Source organism: Scomber japonicus, chromosome 12 (genome assembly GCF_027409825.1).
Source record: "Scomber japonicus isolate fScoJap1 chromosome 12, fScoJap1.pri, whole genome shotgun sequence".
Lineage (NCBI taxonomy): Eukaryota > Metazoa > Chordata > Actinopteri > Scombriformes > Scombridae > Scomber > Scomber japonicus.
This window is the reverse complement of record NC_070589.1, coordinates 15,961,540-15,983,884: the sequence shown is the minus strand read 5'-3', so window position 1 is coordinate 15,983,884 and position 22,345 is coordinate 15,961,540. Positions and strand designations below refer to the sequence as shown.

Here is a 22,345-nt window from a genome sequence, read left to right as displayed (position 1 = left end):
ATAGTCCTTGTAAGTACAACCATCTCTTGTCATGTAGTTTTCTGTACACAACAAGTCATCAAGCACTGAAACATTTATTTCTTAAAGTTTAGTTTACAGAACATTGCACAGGTCATTGCCTTTATCATTCTGTTATGAATAGAGCCTGTGGTACAGTAAGTCCCAAATGACTCCGTGCTGTTCAAAGAAAAGCTTGACACTAATTGCCTCCTTCTGTCTTCCAACGCACACAGGTCTCTGCCACAGAAATATGCACTGGTAAAAAATATTTGGGGTCTGCTCCAAACATTTACTGTAGGGTTTAAGTTTCCATAGAGGACTCAAACTACCCAGATTAATGTGGTCAAAGGTTTGTGTGTTTATTTCTTTGGTCCTGATTTTGTAGCAGACAGCTGATGTTACAATACTTGTGAATGGAGGAGCTGTCCACAGGCTCTTTACTTTAACAGTACTGATGAGGAGGCAACAAATTTAGGCCATTGTGTGAACATGCAGATAGTGACAAAAGTTGGCAACATTTTTTGCTGCTTTAGGAACAATTAACTTAGGCTGCAGATATGTGTTATGTATATCAATAGCTCAAAGACATGAGCAGACTCCCAAACTTCAAGAATAAATTGAACAAAGTTGTGTCAGGGCTTTTCATATATATATTTTAAAAACATTCCAATTTTTTTTTCCTTTCTTTTTTCGGGTTGTTATGAAAACCGGCCTGCCTATGTCTGCAGCATTCCTGTGCTGTACACAAGTGTTTTCTTTCTCTTTTTTTCTAAAATCACTGACTGTACAACTTGCATACGGAACAAACTGACACTAAAGAACGAACCATCTGTCTACTCTCTCTTTTCATCTTGAGGATTCACATTGTGCTCTGTGAGGTTTAAAATGACACCGGTACTATGCATGAACCAGTGTAGGACAGAGTAAATGCACCACTGTCCTCTAGAAAAACATGATACATTGACCCATATCTGTTATTTCTCTGACAGGCACCATGTTAAATGAATTGGTTTCCCACAGCGTGCTCATTGGATCAGAGTCAGCTATTGCTCTTCCAGTCTCTCCCCTAATCAGAGGTAACTACAATTTACTGGCTGCACTCATGAGTGAATGGGCTTCTCCATAATGCCACACTGGATCAAAAGCTTCTAAGTTATTTGTTGTCAAGTCAGAGAGGAAAAGCAAAAAGATGCACTTCTACTTTTTAGTAGAGTGAGTCACTAAAAGTTTTCTAGTGGGGTCACACCTTTTGGGGAAGAGCCTTTAAGGGCCAAGAATATTGGCTGATACATTTTCTATCACCAAGTAGCACCGAAGTGACTGGGAGGGATGGAAAACTGAAACTTGTCTTACAAGGTTGTCAAACAGATGAACAATAATGTTTAATTTGAACAGATGCTTACAGAACAAAGTATTTTTTACCCCCAAGTTGAAATGATAATTTTAGTGTGGAAACATGTATAGTTTTAATTTTATTCAAGCCCTGGGAGCCGTTAGAATCAATAATATAACAAGTGTGGGAGTTTTCATGTATAGTTTACTGATGCAGAAAACAAAGTGTAGGCTAAAAAGCTAAAGAGATATTAATATAGGCCATCAAGCACCATCAGAGTAAGCTTTGATTGTTTGTTCAGTGCTTCCTCAGAAGTATTGAAGTGACACAGGTTCCAATATTGTTTTTAAATGGCTTTTTTAATAGCTTTTCTGTTCTACTGGCCTACTGAACAGGCTGGATTATGTTAGTGTGCTGCTGGAAACTCCACCGGGCTGTCCTGTCCCCCCTTCCCTGTCCTGTGGGAGACCCCTTCAGCAGCCAGACACACTGGCCCATTTTACTTCTCTGCCTCTCTTGCTGCGTCTCCCTGCTTCTCCTGTTGCTGCCAAACTCTTTATCTGTGGCTCACCGTTAAAAAGACAGAAACACACTTGAAATTATAAGACCTAATTGAGGTAGTTGTTTCTGTTTTGGCTTTTGATATCTCTCTCTGTTGATTGGTGTGCTAAAATAAAGATTACTTTTTAATTCATGTCCACGGAGAAAGGAGAAGATGTGTGACAGTTTATGCTGTAGTAACCTAATACATTAGCTGCTGTTTAGATAGTAAACTGCAAGTGTTGCTAAAAAGAGAATGGCTACAATAAACTAATTACCCAGCCACTGCTGATGCAAGTCTACCCACAAGAACTTAATGGATAATTACATATAAGTGCAAGTGAGGGCTTGATAAGTGTAATAAGTGTCCCAGGCTTTAAAATGTAGCGTCAGATTTACAGACTGAGAAACCAGACGCTCAGAATGAGAGAGAGGGTGTGAGCAAAAAAGGGGGGAACACCCTCCCTCCTTTTTATGCTGCCTGCTTCTAAGCCAAACGTGTCACTGTACCAGCCACTCACGTTTTGCTCTACTTTCTCCGCGGCTTATATTCCTCTGAGTTTTAACGATTTTTTGAACTGCTCTGAAAGCCAGATGAGTTTATTAATTACACATTCGCTGACTCTGTGCCTTCCCAACCAAGTTTTTCACAAAGTCTGCATCATTTTTTCATCATACTGCATCTAGAATAGCAAATGTAGCTTAATTCATTTTGCATTATTTTGGACCAAAGTCGCACACTGGTTTATGTCATTGACTGCTATTAAGTATTGACCATGGATACGCACACACATTTAGAGAAGCCTTAACAGAATTAAACACAAGTTAACACACACACACACACATACACACACATGCTTGGGAGTACAGGCTTGAAAGGCAGTGCAGGGATGCTGGGAGCGTGACAGTGGGCGGGTGTGTATGTCTGAAGTGTGTCTGTCTTTCTGTGCTGGTATGAAAAGTAGTTCAGTAGTTAAAGCAAGCCTCACCCTGGTCCCCAATGGAAAGGGAAGGCAGAGAGGGTGAGTAGGCAGTAAGGGGGAGTGGGAGAGATAAAGAAGAAAGGAGAGATAAAAGCCAGAGACGGTTATTTTTGTTGAAAAGAGAAGAAAGGGAGGTTTTAATTTTAGCTCGGCGTGCCAGATTGCCATGAGGGGAGAATGTGGTGGCTGTATGCGAAGATGCTGATCGGTTTGACAGGGGTTCACGCACATGCATGGGCACACAGCACACACACTCGCATGCTAACATTACTTCTGACAGTATTGGCACGCTTTTGAGAATTTGCCTCAAGACAAGAGTTTCCCTCATTTTAAGGGAAATGTCCAAGCCGAAGCTTTTAGTTTTCTTTATGTTGGAAAAAACTCTTTTTAAATGCATCCACAGTGATACACTTCTGAGGTGCATTTAATGTCACAAAGTAGTCATTCATGTTCTTCACTCAACTCTTACCTTCACCTCAAGTCAACTATTAATTAGGCTGCTGAGAAAGACTTTTCTGACACTCTGGCCACACTGAAAAAGCCTCAAATCCCAGTGAAGTGTTATATTTGCATGTCAGCATTGCTGGTTGCAAACTTTCTTGGGTCTCCTTGGCAAAGAAAGGCACAAGTTGCACTGGTCTGCTGCCTGGTGTTTTCGTTTTGAGCGGTGTCCTGTTCTGACCTACATACGTTACCGTGACCACTGCTAAACTTTTGTCTCCATGGCAACATGCAGTGCAAGAGGGAGAGATGCACCTTGAAAGGCTGGATATTGTTGTCTTCCCACAGCTACCCGAGCCTTTCACAGCACACATTACAGAAAAGCTTACATAGGTTTCACTCAGATTTACATCAGAACAAATGAGAAGGAGACTAGAAATCTTGATTTTTAAAATCAGTGTCAGCTTTTTAGCAATGCAGAGATGATCACAATCTACATGTGCACACACACGTACAAGCAATATTTTTGTCCTAGAAAAGCAAGGGTGCATAGATGTTGAGGGAGAAGAGAGAAAAGGAGGGAAGGTCTCTGATGTATAATTTATCTGTGCAGTGGGTGGGCGGAGGAGATGGGGTGTGAGCTGGGTGAGGAGAAGGGAGGACAGGAGGGCAGTGGAGAGGAAATTCGGGGGAGGAAAGGTGGGTGGGCAGAGTGGAGGAGGCAGGGGTTGGGAGGGTGGAGAGGCAATCCAACACTGCGCTCCTCTCACGTTCCCACCATTAACCATCACTGTGCCACTGTAAGTCTTCCAATGGGAATGTGGGCCTGAATAAATAAATATGTGCTATCAAAATGATGCATGCATATGGTATTGTTTAGTTATTTTTGCATTTTGCATATGGTGCACATCATCATATAAAAGCTTGCTATTATCTGAAATCAATTTTGGAACGTACTGTATTTTAGTTTTTGTGTCACTTTTAAATTTGGTTTGATCCTGAGGAATATCCCTCACTCAGGCAAATTCATACTTGCGCATGCACAAAATCAAACGTCTTCAAGGCAGATGGTGCTCTATAGCGTTCACATCTTGCTCTTCGAGGCAGAAGCTTCGAGAAATAAGAAAAGAAAGACAGGAGATAAAACAGGGATGGAAGGATGAAGTAAACAAAGCAGGCTGTTGCACCCCTGGAGGGAAGAGCAGATCTGCTTTGTAAGGAGACCAACGTTGAGACCTCATTCGCTCAACCCCCTCCCTCCCCCCATCTCTCCCCTCTCCTCTATCCCACCATGCTCCTCATACCCACTCTCTCTTTTTTCTTTTTTTTTTTTCCTCAAGTCGTTTACACGTTTTTGCCATCCACATGCCTGGCTGCAGGCTATGGGTGAGGTAAAATGCAAAGGAAGAGAGGCTGTGGATTTCAAATGCACATTCCTTCAGGGAAGGTGGGGGTCTGCAGAGCTACATGAGACCAGTAAACAACCACAGAGAGGATGGGAGGGAATTTATAAAATATGATATGAAAATATGACCTAAATAAAACGTGCACCTCCTCCCTGCTTTTTCTCTCTGTCCCAGTTCAAGTATGTGTGTGTCTGTGCACGATTGAGAGCTGTACGGACATACCTACCTTCTCATGCGTGACCATTTGTATGCTAAGGTGTTAGTGTGCATGTATGTTTTGTCTGTGTTTGTGTGTGTGTGTGTGTGTGTGTGTGTGTGTGTGTGTGTGTGTGTGTGTGTGTGCTTGCAGTATCTCAAAAAGAGACAGTAGCTTTTTGTCCGTGAATGTCTGTTGTCCAGAGATAGTACTCTGTTGTTGTCTCTACCCACTGATCACCTCTGCTTAACCCACACACACACACACACACACACACACACACACACACACACACACACACACACACACCTACATAGATACACAAATGCACTCTAAGGATCCACCCCTTCTTGCCCCTCACTAATCCTCCCCATACCATAGCCTCCTTCATCAGTTCAGTGTAGACAAACAAAGACATTTAAAACTTTTTAGTAGGTGATCCTCTTGTGTCCACCAAGTTTTGGATTGACTGTATTTAATGCCAGGATTACACTACACAATACTTTTTTTTTTCATTGTTGTTTGAGATTTGTCAGATTAGATCATCGTCATGAATTTGTCATGATGTGACTTGACTGAGGGACATGGCAGACTAATGGGTAACATAATGGTTCTACCTGACTTGACATAGTGAGGTGTACCAGATGCTTCCCTGTCTTTCGCAATGAAACTACACAGGATAAACTGTTATTGAACCCAATGCTGATTTTTGGGTTCATTGTGTTGGGTCATTATTAGGTTAATATTGCGTGGTCTCATAGACTGATGCATTTGAATGTAATTAGTTTTCTCCTATAGATTTGTGGCTTTTTGTAACTAAATTGCAGCTTCTGGGATCATCTTTGCTTAACTCAAGATCTCCACAGTTGCTCCCCTGCATCTCTCAGTTGTGTATTAGTGGCCAATAAGTCAGACCATTATACAAATATGTGACATTATTGCTGACCCTCCAATCTGTTCCTACACAGAATAACAATAAGCAACTCAAATATAGTTGTGAAGTTTGTGAAGGAGGTACAAGATAAAGATCATTTCACAACTGCAACCACAAACAACTCAACTCCAGTTTTGTTTCTCCTACTTAGATAATTCATGTATTGGGTTTTTATAGTTTGGACATTTCAACTCTAAACTGTCTAACATGTGGAAAAACCATCACGAATCATCTGACAGATTGGTTTTGATGTAAGAGAATTGGACTAAGGCCTGCTGACTATGCACACTGATTTTTGCACTTTTGCATTTGCACGTTTGCACACAGCTGCCAACTCTTCTTCTTTCTTCTGTGTTTTTATGTTGTTATTTATGTGTACGACTATGTTGTGGCGCGAGCTGTCAAATAGAATTGCTCTCCAAGGGATTAATAAAGTTGTCTTGAATCTTGAATCTTGAATCTTGAATCTTGAAAAGATGACAGTGACATACCTTTTCAATCTCAGATGAAGCCCAATTATGTAACCTGAAGGTCCTGCAGAGTGAAATCACAGTGGCAGATGATCTAGCCACACGCCACCCTGTCCTCATCTGACCACCACAGAGAATCCGTTATCTCATGTACAGTATCTTTAGGCAACCCAGAGCTCAGAGAGGAAGGAATGAATGGATATAACAAAGGATGAGCTGTAATACTGGGGCTCAGTGAGGACAGGAAGACAAAGCAATGAATGGGAATGGGAGAAATTGAGGATACACACCTGGAGAAAGAGAGGCTACAGAGTAGATGAAATGTCATTCTTCTTGGATCGACAGCTTATCTTCTCACAGGCTAATGCGGAAAGGTCAGGCAGGGACCTGAATTGACATATACAAAGTTAATATTTCAAAGGGATTTTGTAGGGATGTTGTTTGGGGCAGGTCTACCAAACTAAGTCTTATTGACGTGATCACATAAGGGCCAGACAGTGTTCTGATCATTCTCAGAAAAGCTGCATGGAGAAAGATAAAACATTTAAACTTTAGATAAATGGTTCCCAACAGAGTTTTAATAACCCAAGTAAGCCTGAAATTAACTTTGGTGGAAGCGCACAAAAGTGTTTTCTATTTTTTGTTTTTTTTTAAGACCCCTTTGCACTTTATAAGCGTTTTAATTTTGTGTAATAAAATTGAATGGTGCCACAGTAAGCACCGTTTCCTCCTCTTCCTAAATTTGAATCCGCTGGCAGGTGGAATAGATCGATGGACATAAACTGAATAAGTGATAAGTGATAACTAATGTCTGAGGGAGCTTGGACCGTGAGGATAGACAAGTTAGGAACCACTGCTCTACATGTTTATTTCTGTTTCTGGTGAACACAGTAAATTGAAAGGAAGAACACTGGTCAGTCATTGGACGCAGGTTCAGGTCTCTGTGTTAGCAGTACATTCACCCTGTGGAGTTTTGTTTGAACAAGACACTGAATTTACCTCCAAGGATAAAACTGTATATCTGATATTAGACTGCTGCTTTATCTCCCTGTAGAGAGAAATTAGGGAAAGAAAGATTTTCTCCAGTATAATAATTTTTGGATATTTGTATTATGATCGATGTTACAATATTGGAACATCTTTACATGCAATTCCTCATGGGGAATTTAACTCCAGGCATCATATTACCTCATTGTTGCATTACACTCAGGTCAGGTCACTGACACAAGCTTCTACCATCACACTGAATAAGTCAGGAGAGGCCGTGTGTGTGTGTGTGTGTGTGTGTGTGTGTGTGTGTGTGTGTGTGTGTGTGTGTGTGTGTGTGTGTGTGTGTGTGTGTGTGTGTGTGTGTGTGTGTGTGTGTGTGTGTGTGTGTGTGTGTGTGTGTGTGTGTAGTGCGAAGATGGGTGCCAAGAGAGTGGTTTCCTCTCTCTTCCTAGAGAAGCCCTCTGGCCCACTTAGGATCAGCTTACAGATGTCTGACTGTGAGTCGTTGGGCTGAAAACTGACTCAGTGTTTTTCGGGGATGCTGGTTCCTTACTCCAGTGTTTGGGTGTAACATCCAGTGAATGAGCTCTCACCCACCTGTTGCTTCAGAAGATAACCACAAACATAATGTGTGTATTATGTGTGGCTGTATTGCAGCATATCTGCATGTCCTGATAAATGACGTCTGTATTTTTTAACTAATACACTTGTTTATCTACAGACTCCTGAGCACTACATCACATCTTAACAGACCTGCCACTGTGGAGCCTTTATCATAATAATACCACTACTCTGATGTGTGGGTGGATGATTTACAGTGTATACTGCCAGAGTGGTTGTCATTGTGCACGTGTTGTTATACGTACAGAATGTGTATAAATATGACTCACCATACTCACTATATCATCCTCCTCCTCATAAGGATTTCCTGTCTATGCAAACATCCCCATGCTGAGTGTGAGAATCTGGGTCAGTAATGTATCCTCCAAACACATACAGTGAATGGGGGTAATACGATGTGTGATTATGTGTCAATTTGTATGAAATGACCCAAAAGAGCTCTGAATTTATTTATCATTCAACCCATCCTCCAACTGCACAAAGGTGTCAAGCGAGTCATGGTTATTGGTGACTCGTTTGCTATACAATAGTTGAATGTCGTCTTGGGTTGCAGTGACGTCAGTCCTCCAGTCACCTGTGACATAAGGCTCTGGAGTTACACAGCTGAGGCACAGTGTGTGCACCCATACATCTTAGTATCATGAATAATGGCTGAAGGGGTGAGGTAAGGAGGTTGACTCATTCTCTAAAGGCTCTGGAGGGCTTCACCTGAACTTCAACTTTTAGTTCCAGTAATCTGACTGGTGCAGAATATGTCACCTTTTACATAATTGCTATGCTAGTTTCAAACCTGCACTAACCAATATTTACCGTAACATGTATCGCACAGAAATAACAGAGAATTAAGACCCATCTCTGCTTGAAATTGTTTAGACCTAACCAGAACTAACAGGAGAGTGATTCCTGGGTGTACTTTCATCAGGTGGCCAGAAACATGCTTCCAAATTAATGATAATGTCGCTCCATGTCTGCTGGTTGCACAAAGTCAAGCGAGGGAAATGTATGCAGCTTTAATGAACACTGTAATATTTTGAGAAAGATTGCACGCCTTTGCAGTCTTATCCAGTAGGACTACAGAATCCCATGTAGCACAGGACATTTGCCTGCAAACATATTGTGGACTGAATCTCTGCACTGGACACAACATCTTAGTATTTTTGGAAATATGTCGTCTTAGCATATGGAGTGTTCCATAAAATAGACAATTTGCAAATGTACTTCTGCACTCATCACATGTACATAAGCATTACATTTCTTCCCAGTAACTGTTTGTTTTCACACAGCATCCAAGACGGGCAAATGCAGGAATCATTTCAGTCTGTTGATGTTGTATGTACAGTCCAGTGTATATACTCTAACACTGTAAAAATATATTCCCCCGTGTCTTTATTGTGGCCTCTCTGACATTTTCTATCAGATCCTTCCTAAACTACGTCCCCCTTTCCCTTCTCGCTCTCTTATCTGTGCATTATATCACTAATTTTAACCCATATGGAAGGACCCATCCAGCCTTCCTCTCGCTTTTTCTCCATGTCACAGTGGAGAGTGAATAATTCATGTTCAGGCTGCTTGCTGGTGGAGATGAATCATGTTAGAAGAGCAGGATACACGTGCTCTTCTCAGTGACTCTTCTCTCCAAGGACCCCAGGACAGTGTGAGGGGGGAGCCACAGTGCCCTGTCACAGCTTACTTTAGAGACCACAACTACTCCGACCTGGCTGCATGACATTACCATCCACGCTTTAACCACAGTCACACGTGAGCCTGCATTAGCTCCTACAGTATATGCCTTCAAATCCAGGGCATGGATCCATCCACAGAGACCATGCAAAAGCTTCTCACTGTGCACCCATGTACTGTGTGTATATATGGTAAATGACATACAGCTTCATGAATCAGCCGAGCGAAAGAGTATTACATTAATAATGATTTTGTCAATTCTGTATGTCTCAAGATCAGTTTTGTAAATGTTTGTAGTTGCCTTAAAATGCCTTAAAATACTTGATTATTTATATACTTAGTATACTTATTTTATATGTTATTTTGATTTAAATTATTCTTCAGAAGCTTCTTCAAGAGCTAACATGCTAATGGTCTTCAGCAGTGAATGGCTTAACATTTTAGCTTGTAGCTTATGTTAGCTTAATCCACAGTTGGCAAAGAACATCATTAGTTTCAAATGTTCCTCAAATGTCAAAAGAAGTTGGGGAAGAAGTTTTTTGTACACAGCATGCCATTGATCATTGGACTAGTTATTTGGTCTATGCAGTGTCCGAAAATGGTGAAAAATGTTGATCACTGTCTTGTTTTGTTCACAATTTCAATTTACTATCACAGAGGACTACAGAAACCAGAAAAACATAAATTTATTTATTTATTTGTTCTGGACTTGTTTTCTAAAAAATGAATTAAAACAAGTAATCAGGTGTGTTGGCAACTAATTGATTAATCGACTAATCATTGCAGCTCTATAAAATTATTTTTAATATTTTGGCATCAAGGATATCAGGTCATGAAGTGATGTCAAAATCAGTGTTGAAGTCAAATTTCAAATATTTTTCTAAAGTCACCAGATTGTTGCTTTGAGGCTGACTAGTTCTATGTCTCAAGTCCACACCTCTAAAAATGAGTTATTAGCATGTTTATACCAACTTCTTCCCTTTAATCTACTGTATCCCTGTAATTACTATCTAGCAATGTATTTGTACAATGTGTGTTGACCCCGTTTCATGCTTGTTGTATCAAAGAGTCAAAAAGTTTGTTGCTCACTGCTCACTTCTGCAGATTCTCTCTCTTCACTCCCACACACACACTTGTGTCTCTGGAGATCCTCCCAGCACGTCTAGCTAAATGTGTCTGTGCATGCCTGTGATCTGTGTGTGTGTGTGTGTGTGTGTGTGTGTGTGTGTGTGTGTGTGTGTGTGTGTGTGTGTGTGTGTGTGTGTGTGTGTGTGTGTGTGTGTGTGTGTGTGTGTCTACTCTTGTTTGCTTGAGCTCTGCTCTACTGTTGTTTAACTTGCAGTGTCCTGATGCACATGTTCTGTATCTCACACGAACAATCAACACACTATGCATGTTGATGGACGCAGAACAACAATTATTCATATGGAGGGAGCCTCAGCGTTTTCGTGCTGTCACACCATGTTAGCAGACTGCATGGATGAACAGACAGCACTGTGGACTGAAAAGCTTGGTGCTTATGGTCTACTCCAACTAACAGCAATGTGATGCATATGTGCCTGTGTGTATGATGCAGATTTGAGGGATTTAGGTTTTTGACAGATGCACAGAAATGGCCAGCTATGACGTAAATGGAATTTAATCTAAAGGTATTCAATGAAAAAGTACTTCTTTTTGGATTTATTTTAGAAGCTTCTCAGCTTCTTTAGGGAAAACTAAGATTAATCACAACTTTTTCTTTGGTTATGATAATGTTCTTTCCTAAGTAACCCCATCTGTTTCATAACAGATGGAGCATAAAAGCGTGGTCATTCTGTTATATAGGTGTTAAACAAACCCCTAGGTTGGTCTTAGTCTGCTCTTCCAAACCTTAATAATAATAATAATAATAATGATAGTCTTGACTGCTGGTGCTTGTTGCCCTGTTAGGCCTGTTCCTAATATTGTTGCCACATTTCGAGATGTCAGCAATTAACTCCATAAGAGCAATTTTATCATAACCGACAGAGCCAATACAGCCACAAAACTGAAAACTCAAATTATAACGAAGCAGTTTTGGTTCTGAAAATATAGCTTAACAACACTTAGTATCAACATTTTCACTGATTTTGGCTGCTCAGGTTGCTGGTAATGATGGTGGTTGTAGGAATTATAATGCTGTGGGTCCTTAATAATGTTTTCTAATACTCCATCCTTCTTCTCTTCTTATTTGTTTTTCTCTCAGATCAGCCGCTGCTTGAAACCTGGAGGACTGTTTGTTTCCGTTACCTTTGCCCAGCCTTTCTTCAGGAAACGTCTCTATGCTCGCGCTGAGTACAACTGGTCTATTAAACAGTACAGTTACGGTGAAGGCTTTGAATACTTTGTGTATGTGATGACCAAAGGAGAGAAGCTGAGCCCAGAAGATGCAGCTCTGGAGAAGAAGTTACTGGAGGACAGCAAATCCCAACCTCCAAGAATCACCACAACACAGACAGAAGATAAAGAAGACTTCCTGTCTAATATTAACTTGTAAGATGAGGTATTTTAGCAACATGGTTATATTTACTGTGTCTATGGCTGGCATAATTATTTGTTTCAGGCGTCATGTTATACATGAAGTATGATCAAGAAAAACAAAGACTTTGCAAGACCTGCAGTTATTGTGTGATGTATTTTTAACTGTGTTCTGGTTCATGTGATCATATGGACATCAGTGTTGAATAAATACATTTGTAACACTATATAATGTATCATGACAGAGCAATCCAATCCAAGAGGTATTTTTTTGTATAGAGGATTGTTTTATTTGAGGAGCCTGACCCCTCACACAATTACAACACATCTTTATCTTCTCCTACCCTGACCATGAAGAGATGTGAAAATAATGAAGCTGTACTTAAAAACCTGCTGAGAAACTCAATTGAGAAACCATTTTGTCTGCATTGCCTACAGCCACAGTATTTACAATATGTGTTGCCATATCACCTTATATCATGGAAATTGTAATAAAACTTTTTATATATGTATTGTTTTAAATAATTGTGAATTAATAGATTTGACTCGTTCTCGATGTATTCTGATGGCCAGTGTTATGATTTGTTGCTGTGCCATGACACTCTTTTTCTTTTTATCTTGTTTATTTCCTGATAGAAACTTTTATCAGTAATAAGACAATTATATATTGCAGTGTCCTTAACACCTCTGTCTCACTATATATTAAAAAGATTGTGTAGTGTCTCACTCTGTAGTGCAGACCAAGCCTGTCAGTGTTATGCAATTTGCAAGACAAACCAGCATGTCTAGACACTACATAAGAGCAGCTCTGCATGCAGGCCTGCATGTAAAGTCAGTGTTAAAGTCTATTAAAATGTCAGTCAGTGTCTCCCATTCTGTTGCTTTTGTCTGCATCTTTCCCATGTCTGCAGACAAAGAGCTGCTAATGGAGCTATGCTGTGTTGGACGCACCTGTCAAGCACACTGACGCTGCATGTGGGCACATACACACATACACAGAGGTAGCAGTTTACCCTGCGTGTTATTTGTTAAGGAAACGAGATGAGTCTTGGGTGCTGTGCTCTCTGCTGCTTAAATATAGACCAGAAAGGGAGAGAGATTCAGGCGTGCAGACAGGCAGGAAGGCTGGTGACTGGAGGGGGGACCACATTAATAAAGTAGAAATCATTTATTTTTAATTCTCCACTGAGATCTAATTACTGCCTATTTTTAAGACTTGGGGGCTGAGGGGGGGAGAAAAAAGGTGTGTGATTTTTCAGATGGCTCTTCTTTCCTCTCCATGATTTTCTGCTGGTGTGACACGGTAGTTTGTTTAACTTTGATGTTGACAAAACAGTCTCACCACATCTATGTAGCAGCTGTTGTGGAGCTGTCAATAATATCCTGCTATCTTCCTGAGCAGATGGAATTTGCACAGTTGTCATGGAATTGACTGTTGCTAAGCCCCCCTATTGTTACTGTTGTTATGCCTTTCAGTCTTTCCGTTCCTGTACAGTTTACAGTGTTAACAGTGGCAAATCTCTCAAAACTGAAATCTTTTAAACAGCAAAGTGCTTTTGATGTCAGACTGAATAAGACAAAAGCAGACGTCTAGCTGGTGAACTTGTTGGTTGACATAACAACAGCCGGTGGTCTTTGGTTCTCAAACTTTTTCATGTCAAGGACCCCTAAACTGACAAAAGTTTGCTTTTAGATGTTTTATTACAGAAAGCATATGAAACCCATTACCAATCTGTCACTGTGTTACTTATGTATGCAATTACAGTGAAAATAAATTCAATTCCTTTTTGATGGGGACCCCCTTTTAACTCTCTGAAGGACCCCTGGGTGTGCCCACACTCCACTTTGGCAACCAGTGCTCTAGTTAGATAATTCAGCTTACCTTCATGAGTTGATTGAAAAGTCTGTCTCCTATTAACTTTTTAATGTTTCCAGCTGACTTGTTTTAAAAAGAGAAACTTCAACTTAAAAGGGGCTCATATGCACATGATATATACACACATGAAGTCATTCAGGATTCTCATCAGTTGACTGAAAAGACAAGACTTCTTTTTATATGGCATTGTAGAGCCAATTAGAGCTAACATTACATAGAAGTATGCGGAGGAGAAAAGTAAGATCAGACTTGTCTTTGTGTTTGGCTGCTTAGCTTTACTACATCCTTGTTCATATTTTCAAACCGTATCTTTGACTGTTAACATTTGAAGACAAAAAACCTTCAGGATGAGGACTGACTGATGTGTTTGGCAAATGTAACTCTAATTTGGAGAACATTTTTTGAGGTTTGCTGGAGTGTAAATTTCCCCCAGTCAAAACAAATGTTACCTTAAACCCTGACAGCATCCTGCTCCCACACAGACACAAAATACTACATGCACAGATAAACATTATGCTTTTCTTGGAAAGAAAAGATAATAGAGACACCGCCCTCCACAATCTTTAAATGCTGAGTATCTCTTTTACTAGATCTCTGTGCTGACCACTTAAAAACGTTTTGTCAAGTATAGTTTTCCAGGTGAAGACTTTCATTTCAATCTTAAAATTCACACTTATTGATTTGGTTGCACTTCAGTTCACTTGTTCTGTGTTTGGAAGGAATAAAATCCTCTGAATTGTAGTCTTTTTGTGTCCTTTATTCTTGAGCTGCCTAATGCCTAAGACTACACTCTCATTCCCTTAAATTACATTGGCCTATTCTCATGTTATGCACAGTCACATGTTAAGATGCATCATTATCAGACAGCGATGGTCTCAATCTCACACACTCTTTATCTTCCAGCACAACAATGTATTGTCTCTGTGTAAACCCCATTGGAGAGTTTGGCTATTGTCTGGTTTCCATGGCGACGAAATGGGTGCAATTCCCTAACCATCCGAATAGGAGGGTTGTTTTTTTTAAAGTCCCTGGCATATATTCGACCTGGCAGGATGACAGGAGGGTGCTTATGTAAGTCTTAAGTGGCAGTCGGTTTGATATTGACAATCAGTGTGGGGGGGGGAGGTCAGTCACACTGCAGCATTGGGATATCAAACATTTGATGGATTCAGCTGTCTGTGTAGATGGATGTATGTGTTGCAGCATGCAGACATTCAGGGTTCAAGTATGATGCAATTTCCAACACTTTCTCCCTCACATGAACTTAGTCTTACTTCAATATCTATTCTGTCAATATACGACTGTATTGAAATTCAGCACTTTTTTTTCCTGCTTCCTTTGTTGGACTGACTGATGTGCAATGGCAGGGGGCCCGACAGTGAGATTTAACTTGACTGGACTTAAGTTATATAACCACAGAGCAGGTCGCAGGCCCCACAAAGGAGAATTTTAGTCATCATTTTCTCCTAAACCTATCCAAAACCTTTTCCTCTTCTGTGAATTGTTGTCCTGTTTCTTCAGCTGATCACCTGTTATCAAAGTATCTGAGGTATGATTTAATATGAAGTGCTTTGTGTTTATGTGTGTATGTGTGTATGTATGTGTGTGTGCGATAGAAGAGCCAGAATTCTTTCTCTCTCCTGCTGCTAATTGTCCTCCATGCTCTGTTGCCCAAGGGCAGCAACAACACTAATCTACTGCATGCTCAATGCCTTTTTCTCTCTCTCTTGTCTCTCTGTCTGCCTCTCCCTTTCACTCTCTCAATCACTCTTCTTCTCACCACGCCGCCCTCTCTGTCTGCATAGGCCGCCCTCTCTGTCTGCATAGATTGACTTGAGTGCTTTTGGTGTGTGTGTGTGTGTGTGTGTGTGATAACTCATGCAAGTCAAAAGGTCTATTGCATGCTTTACCAAACATCTCTGAGTTTTCTCTGCCGGTTTGTCTGCAGCTGAAATTCAGAGCTTTTTTGGTGATTCTTAAAGGGTACATTTTAAATTATTATGGTCATCATTCCTAACTATATGATAATGTTGCAATCACTAAATTAATCACTTAAATCTAGAAATATGGCAACATCCCTAAAAACAAGTCAGGTAGAGTAAAAAAAAGTTATTTAAACTTAGTAAGAGCCAACAAATGTAAACAGTTAAATTATAACCCAAACTGTCTACTCTAAACATTCCTAAAATTAGAGACTCTAAATGGGCATGAATCAGGTGATCGACTGAGACAGGCTAGTTGTTGGTAGTGCGCTTATATTGTACGAACATAATCAGTGTTGAGGAACATAACACTACCACTGTAGTGAGTTATTTTGGTGAGTACAATTTTATTATAACGGATAATAATTATGTCCAAGACAATAAAGATGAAGATAAGCTGTAATAAACTGGAATTTCCCAAACACAGCCATTATAACCAGACATTGTAGACTTGTGTAGATAACATTGAGGGAACCACCAATGGAAACCAATCTGCATTCAGTGTGGGCAAAGAGAGTGCGCTGTTGCTACTTTCAACAGCACTGTATATCTGGCCATCTTCCCTGAGGCAGCATAATGGAATAATATACTGTATGGCAGGCTTATGTAACTGGAGGAGCAATATTAATGGACGTCCTCTCAGGATGGGGCAAAAGTGGAATCATATCAAAGCTCTCTGTCCAAACTGAGTACATGCTCAGTTTCAGCCTAAAGCAGCATTGCTCTTAGCTGTGTGTGAGATAGCAACAGAGGGTACAATGGCACTCAAAATGTACAGTGGTCTTCCTGTGCTGCTGCTTTAGCATTGTGTTTGTTATGCTTGTATTTCCAGTGTCTGTCCATTGGGAAGGCATGTGGAGCATGTATGTGTTGACCCCAACAAGGCCTGCACTCCCAGTCCATCTGCCAGGTCAACACACAGGAGCCACAAAGACCCCGTGTTACGTCTACTGCTCCAACTAACAGTCAAATAACCCCTGACCCTCACAGCTAAAATATGATGACTACATTTAAACCTAATCAGAGGGAGCAGCTCATTAGTTGTTGCTTTAGATGTCCCACTTTACAATTCAAGTGATAAATCTGGCATTGTATTCTTTTTATTATCATCAACAAATCCTATTAAAAGAATAAACCAACAATAATTCCATCCTACTCAAAAGGAATTGTCTCTTGCCAAAGCCTGATGTACTGATAGATGAAAAATAAAATAAAAGCCTGAATACAAGAGTGTAGAAACAAAACAATTGCAGATATTTTCAGTCAGGAAGGATTTGGTGAGGAGGATGAATAATCATGTTAATCATATTCTGTGACCTTTGCTGTCACCACATCTCATCCAACAGAGCTCTACATCAACCACCTTAATAAAAACACCACAACAGGAAACATCTTTTTAGAAGAATGGTCTCTCACCCCCCCCCCCCCCCCCCCCCCCAGCAAAAATTAAGAGAAGATGACAATCTGCTAATCTTCTAATTTATATCACCCATCTGTTGCCAGTGTTTATTTTTCATAACTCTTCAAATACTGGAAAAAAGTGTTAACATACAACTCTGCTCTTGAACATACTCAAAGGTGAGCCTGCCAAGAAGTCATTCTTCAGAGAATGCAGTGATGGGATTTAATTTAAATAGAGCCCAACCAATGCTGTCATTTTGAGGCATAAACCAATATCAACATTATAGAGTTTAAAAATGTCATTTTCATTTTTGCGGTTTTCACTTTTTCTATAAAAGCATAACATAACAATTTTGATATAAATCTTTCTTCAGTGTTTGTTAAAGAACTGAGCAGGACATTTTAAGTTGAATAATGAACTTGTTTCTCTCAGGTGGACAAACTGTAATAGATGTTGTTTGTAAGTTACCTCAAACATATCGATGGCACTTCTGAACTACTTACAGCCAACTTACAGTATAAGCAGAGACAATATATATCTGGAATAAACTAATATCTACTGATTGCTACAATAATTTGCAAATTTTAAATGTTTTTTGGATGACAATGGCACAGACACACTTTGGTTACACAGACTATACTGGTTTGTGGGATAAAGTCATTGATGGTTTTGATATCCAAAAATCAGTGTTAGCCTTTAAGTCTGTTGTCTTTTAAATAGTTCAGACATATTTAGGCTTAAAATATTTGGAGGATTTTTCAACCTCAAAAGTGCATAAAATGTATAAAACAGTAAAAAGAGAACAATAGTGCCACCTTATTAGTTGTAGGACTTTAATGAATTACTATAAAAGCCACATTCACACTCATAACAGAGAGAAGGAGGCGTGTGGCAGGGCTCACGCAATAAAACATCTGCCCAAATATGTCCATCCGGTTCTGGCCTTCCTGAGATACACATTACTGTGAAAAGTGTAATTGTCCATGGCCTCAGACAGCCACACACACACACACACTCACATACACACACACGCGACATCAACAACAACGTGATCGATAGCACTATGTGTTCATTCAGCACAGTGCTGATGTTATCAAGACAGTCAATAATCTCACTGACGGGAATGTGGTCGCTTACACTGATGACACTTTGTTGATGTTGCGTTATTAGAGTGAAGTGCAATTCAGACTGAGGTTCAGTGTTCATGTATTGTTGTCAGAACATGTGCCTTTTTATAGACGCAGCCTGGTACTCTAGATGTTTTTTTTACAAATGCTACAACAAATGAGAGAGAAAAATGTGTCACTCCTGCAGCGGGATTTACAGGAAGATTTGTAGCATAATTACAAGTCATTTATCTGAGTTATGGAGGCTGTCCACTATCTATACATCTGTAGAAAGGAGTGATATCAACTGACACAATTTCCTGACTTACATGTTTGCAAACAATATAGTACAGTGTTCTTCCCCTTTTACTGAATGTTTCACCTTATTTCACAGATTTAGGTTTTTCTTGTAGCAGCAACTGTAGCAATGTTGTTTTAGACTTAGCGTGAGAGCCTCTGTAGTGTAAGCCCAGAATTCGATAGATGATCATGTGGCCAGTTGTGGCTCCCCAAGGGTCTGTGATTTAATGGATTCACTATTCTAGGCCAGCACAGAGCTGTTTAACAGCTTAACAGATATATCACTGTTCTTTCCCCTCTCTTTAATTAAGGATCAGTATTTACTGTCAAAGAGGTGAAGGCTGTGGAAGTGTAGTCCAGCCAAAGATGTAATACACAGGAGGCCTTTTGCTTTCCAGTACTGCAGCCATGTTAACATTCTGTTTCTCCAAAAAATCTTAAAGATATGTCTTTGGGAATTTTTTGCCTTTAATGTATAAAGGCAGTGTAGAGGCAGACAGGAAAGAAGGGGAGAGAGACGGGGGGGATATGACATGCGACAAGGGTCCCAAGCCAGAGTCAAACCAGTTTAAAGAGTACAGTCATATAGCATGCACTGTGTCCACTCAGGGCACTCCTCTATAAACTCTTAAGTATATGTTTCATAGTTAATGTGGCATGTGCTCTTATGTTTCAATAAAGAACAACCTGAACTTTTGTTTGTCATTTTCCACTGAATGCTTAGTAAGAATGTCTCGGGACAAAAGCCATACCAAACAATCACATTTCCGTTTTCTTTCACCATTTATTAATTCACCAAATACAGTGAAAATGGCATCATAATATACAATGACTCATTCTTAGAATGTCATGACATTTTTGTTGCTTTTTTGCTTCATAAAACGATGTTTCGTTATTGAAAATATTAAGGTTTCATGCACAACAAACCATATCCAGTTTCTTTAAAATAATGGTACAAAATAAACAAAATTAAAAAAACAAAAACTGTAATGTCCAAAATCAGTCAAATAACAACTTGTTATTTGAGGATACTCGTAAACAGTGCAATATACTCTAAAACTGCCATTTTCTAACAAATTCATCAACGAAGCTCAAGTCACAGTATACGATTTCTTAATAATAGTTTAACATTGATGTGTGCAAAAACCCCAGACACATTCAGTTAGTCTTTAAAAAACGTCCAACCTCTGATATAGAATGAGACCAGTCCACTAAAATCTTAGATTCGCCTCCATGAAGCTTAGTCTCACTCTGTATATCCTCTCTGAAGTAGAAATATTTTTGTTGATGAATTGTAAGACGATTGACTAGCATATCATTTAAATAACAAATATTTAGATATAAAAATACAAATATGACTTTTGTTAAAAAGAAGCGTGCCAGGGTAAGAGTGGTGGCACCTGTGTTGGCACCGGAGTGAATATTCATGCAAATAGATGGAGAAAAAACGTTAAATGTATAGAAGACGAAACACGAATAATCGCAAAAAATTAAAATACCCAAATCATAGAAAGAATATTTTTTCCCATCAATTTCATGACTATTATTTTAAATATTTACTATAATCTCCACATCTCTGCTGGCCTCTGTAGATATTTAAGTATTTAAAAATGCAAAAAAAAAAAAAAAAGAAAGGGGGGGGGGGAGATATGTGCAGGTGTAAATCATCTACATGAAGGTGCCAACCTGCACCTTTAATCACTGATGAGTAATGTAAGAAGAATGTAACCTGTGGTTCAGTTCAGCCTAAATACTGTTTAAAATATAGGGCCAAAACAAACAGGGTTTCTACTACAGAAAATATTAACATTGCACCTTCCTCGGATATATGTTTTTTTGTTTTTTGTATTTTTTTTTTTCTTTGCTTTTTTACATACAATGGGTCTCCTTTATTGAGTAGACTCGAGAGTTTGGTTGGTCTGTCTTTAAAAAGCGATAGCAGCAACAGGAATGCATTGGACCAGTGCTGAAAGGACAGCTCCCTTGAATGCACCGTCGCTGACTGAATCAACAAAGCAAAGCCTACAGGAAAGAGGGGAGGAGGAGGAGGAGGAGAAGGGGGGGGGGGGGGGGGGGTTGTCTGAAAGCTTAGCCTATCTACTGTACAACTTATTGAAATAGGGCTGGAATTTAGCTTCAGCCTCCAGTTGCAGTATTTTGTTGCTTACAGCGCTTTTGGAAAGGAACAAAAAGAAAGATGAGCGTGAAGTAATGACAAGTTCATCCATCATTAAAGTCAGCAGAGGTTGAGATACAGAGCAGTGTCCGCCATCTCAACATCTTGCTGCGCAGCAGTAGTTAAAATCGGGATTCGTTTGGAGAATTGCCAGCAATCCCATGATAATCTTGGTATTTTCCAGAGTCTCTCTCTCTTCCTTTACACCTCTTTCTTCAGCCTTCCCGTTCTTTGCCTTTTCATCTTTTCCTTTTCTCATACACAGCCTCACTTCGTGCCGTCGTTTTCTCCCGCAATCCTCGAACATGCACAGCCGACAAGTGCTTCAAATCGGTGATCATTAAATTAAATAAGTCTGCAAGGCATTGTTCATGTTTTACACGCCAGGTGAAGACTTGTCTGTCATCCCCTTCAGGACCTCATCTATTCGGTCGTCCTCGATGACCACTGTGGAGACAAAAAAAAGGAGGGGGGGGGGGATGTTTACTGAAGCCATGACAGCTCAGACACATGATGAGATTTCCCGAACATCCCTATAGGGTGTTTAATTTACAGCTCACGACTTATTGCACATTTCAGTGACGCTCCATATAATTAACTATTATTGATGGCCTGCAGTAAAGGGGGATATGGCGCACTTCATAACCAAAGACAGTGAGGGAAGTGTGAGTGGAGCGCGGTTGCAGGTGAATAAATTAATAAATAAACAGCACCATTGCAAATGCTCAACCTCGACGCGCGCACTTGGCGAAAACAACACATTTCCCCTCAATGGCGACGAGCCAGGCTTTCTCCTGTACAGTATGTGTAACTCTCATGTTTGACGGGTGCAGCATGGGGTGTGTCCTTGCACGAGGATCATTTCTCGTGCTTGCATGTCAACAGTTAATATGTCGTCGATAACCAACAAGCCATGCAATAAAGAAGTATATTAATCCTGTGGTGCATTTTTCAAAGCAACAAATATCTAGTAGTATTAAAGAGACGACACAATAAATGAAAAGAGAATTCATTGATTACAGTAAAATCACTGAACTCATACTAAGAGTGCACTCAAATCCCTGGATACACTGCAGGCTTGTAAAATATATATTTGGGGACAGTTTAAACAATTCTTAAATTTGGGGACAGTTTAAACAATTCTGGTCATGTAATAGTGACGGGTTTTTTTTTGTTTTAAAAAATATATATAACCATCATTTACCTCGTTTGGCTCTGCCGATCTGTCCAAGCTTTGGGGGTCTTTTCGCCTGCGACGCAGCGAAAAAGGCGCTTGTGTCCTGCAGTCCGCAGCTAAAGGACATCTGACTGACCTCGCTGTCCGCCCCGTAGCCGCTCATTTTCCCCTCGTTGTATGGCAACACCTCGGACATTGTGGCACGACGGGGTTTAGAGTAACACCAGCGTCTGGAG

General features: G+C 40.1%; 2 protein-coding genes across 2 annotated transcripts in view; one reads left to right on the top strand and one right to left on the bottom strand.

Moving 5' to 3' along the window:
- ece2a (endothelin converting enzyme 2a) overlaps positions 1-12,390 on the top strand; it is a 69,374-nt gene extending 56,984 nt beyond the window's left edge. Inside the window, exon 4 of the mRNA XM_053329336.1 lies at positions 11,819-12,390. Coding sequence (XP_053185311.1) covers positions 11,819-12,109 — 291 coding nt within the window. The 3' untranslated portion in view covers positions 12,110-12,390. The remainder of the gene's footprint in view (positions 1-11,818) is intronic.
- Positions 12,391-21,160: 8,770 nt separating this feature from the next.
- Positions 21,161-22,305, bottom strand: camk2n1a (calcium/calmodulin-dependent protein kinase II inhibitor 1a). The gene is made up of 2 exons (XM_053330200.1): positions 22,137-22,305; positions 21,161-21,379 (listed from the first exon to the last, which is right to left on the bottom strand). The coding sequence occupies exons 1-2, from the start codon at positions 22,303-22,305 to the stop codon at positions 21,309-21,311; spliced, it is 240 nt and encodes a 79-aa protein (XP_053186175.1). The 3' UTR covers positions 21,161-21,308.
- Between the last annotated feature and the right edge of the window lie 40 nt (positions 22,306-22,345).